The following is a 2,350-nucleotide window of genomic DNA, read 5'->3' as shown; positions in this document are numbered from 1 at the left end:
CCCCATCCCGGGGATCAGGCTCCATCCCAGGGATCAAGCTCCATCCCTGGGGATCAGGCTCCATCCCAGGGGATCAGGCTCCATCCCGGGGGATCAGGCTCCATCCCGGGGGATCAGGCTCCATCCTGAGGATCAGGCTCCATCCCAGGGGATCAGGCTTCATCCCAGGGGATCAGGCTCCATCCCTGGGGATCAGACTCCATCCCTGGGAATCAGGCTCCATCCCGGGAATCAGGCTCCATCCCTGGGGATCAGGCTCCATCCCTGGGGATCAGGCTCCATCCCAGGGGATCAGGCTCCATCCCGGGGGATCAGGCTCGATCCCAGGGGATCAGGCTCCATCCCGGGGGATCAGGCTCCCCCCCGAGGGATCCAGGCTCCATCCCGGGGGATCAGGCTCCATCCCTGGGGATCAGGCTCCATCCCTGGGGATCAGGCTCCATCCCGGGGATCCGGCAGTGCTCCCCCCCCAGGCTCAGCACGGGTTGCAGGGCGCTGCCCCCCCCGCCTGCCGGGGTTCCCGGGACAGGGCGGTTCCCGTGGGCGTGGGGGGAGTGACGATGATGGAGGGCACGTCCAGGTGGTTGTTCCCCGGGGGTGTCACCGGGGTCCCCTCGCTGTCCTCCCTGCTGCTCACACACGTCTTCAAACCTGCAGAAATCGGGGAAAAGAAGATCTGGTTGGGGAGGTGGAGGGGGGGTGCCCTGCAGCAGCCCCCCCACACACACTCCCTGCCTTCCACGTCTTGCTCAACCCCTTTACGAGCCCTTAGAGAATCCACAGCAGCCAGGTGCAGCCTCGCACCTCCTCCTCACCCTGCACTTTCGGGGTGTCTGACAGAGGTGGATACCACAGCATCCCCCCCCCCCACCTGCCCAGCCCCTTTCCCCTCCTCCCTCCCCGGGGCTGCTGATCACTTTAATCTGCTTTTCATTATTATTATTATTATTCTTGTTATTATTATTTTTCGTTGCTGTTTTAATCAGGAGATAAGCCCCGGCAGGCACAGGCAGCAGCCAGGGAGGTTTCAGCTCTTCCCAAGCAGGAAAATGCCCTGAGGGGACAGACATTGATATTTTTAATCTCTTTTTAATGAAGGATCAATCCCTGCCTTGCATCAGGGAGTTGGGCACGGGAGGGAACGAGGAGGGGGGTCTTTTGTTGCAGGATTGTCAGAGGTATTTGGAGGGGCATTTTGAGGGGGCCTGCCCTGGCTTTGGGAACGATGGAAGGAAGGAGGAGGCTTCCCTGCCTCAGTTTCCCCTCTCTGGTCACTCCCTCTGGGGGGGTCTGTGGGACCCCCACCCCATCCCTGACATGGGGAGGGGGGATATGGGTGCAGGGCTGATTTTTTGGGTGGTGCAGTCAAAAGCCTTGCCCACCACTGCCAGCATCTCAGGGAGGAGTGTGGCTTGGGAAAAGCCAGGGAAGGAGCAGCTCTGCATTTTAGAGTGGGATGCTCGTTAGCTCCCATCCCTAACGAGCCCTGGGATGATTAATACAAGTCCCTTGGGGGATGCAGAGCTAATGGGAGATGCAATATCCAGCCTTCACTTCCTTCTCCCTGCAGACAGCCCTGCTGCCATTCCCATTAAGAAGATTAAAGTCGGGGCGGGGGGGGAACAGCAGGAGAGAAAGCTCCTGGGCTGGAATATCCCTGGGGGAAAACAGCAGGATAGAAGCTCCTGGGCTGGAATATCCCTGGGGAAAGGGGGATCAATGAAGGATGCTCGGGGTCAGCCCAGAGCCCAGGAGCCAGGGTACCCTGGGCTGATCCCGAGCATCCCATCCATCCTGGCTCTTTCCCACCTCTAAAAAAACCCCACCTGATTCCTTGAGGGATCCCAGCAACACAAGGATGCTCTGAAGCCAAGGATGCAGGAGCAAGCACACCTGACATTTTTATAGGGGGGACAACAGGTCACCTGTCACTTAAATACCACCAAGATCCCAAACCTCCCCAAACCACCCAAGAACCACCCAACCACCCCCCAGACGCCTTCAGGGAGGAAGCAGGAAGCCCAGCCCCCTCCCAAACTTACCTTTCAGGCAGGAGAACTTGTGCCCCATGTTCTCATCCTCTCAGCAGGACTCAGCTCTCCAGCCCTGCCACCGGGTCCTCGCGGCCGGCGCTGCAAGGAAGGGAGTTGGATGTTGTGGGAAGAGGCTCTGGGAAGAAGGAGGGTGACCTCAGTGGCAGCCTGCACCTATATGTGCTGAAATATATACATATTTTTAAGAGCCCAGGCACAACAGGAAGCAGGGCTGCTCGCTAGCAGAAACCACTGCTGATGTCACAGTGCTTTAGTGACTCCACCAAGTTTCAGGAGGAACTTTTTGGCAGGGTAGA

At 58.8% G+C, this 2,350-nt stretch overlaps 1 protein-coding gene across 1 annotated transcript in view; it reads right to left on the bottom strand.

Annotated features, from left to right (window-relative positions):
- Window positions 1-2,070, bottom strand: part of LOC104396425 (DNA replication complex GINS protein PSF2-like) — a 25,108-nt gene extending 23,038 nt beyond the window's left edge. Inside the window, exons 1-2 of the mRNA XM_010006263.1 lie at window positions 2,043-2,070; window positions 509-651 (exon numbers count right to left, since the gene is read on the bottom strand). Coding sequence (XP_010004565.1) covers window positions 509-651; window positions 2,043-2,070 — 171 coding nt within the window. The remainder of the gene's footprint in view (window positions 1-508; window positions 652-2,042) is intronic.
- Window positions 2,071-2,350: the final 280 nt, after the last annotated feature.

The sequence above is a fragment of the Chaetura pelagica genome, unplaced genomic scaffold (genome assembly GCF_000747805.2).
Source record: "Chaetura pelagica isolate M959 unplaced genomic scaffold, ChaPel_1.0 scaffold139, whole genome shotgun sequence".
Lineage (NCBI taxonomy): Eukaryota > Metazoa > Chordata > Aves > Apodiformes > Apodidae > Chaetura > Chaetura pelagica.
Note: the sequence above shows the minus strand (reverse complement) of the source record. Positions and strands in the feature narration are given on the sequence as shown.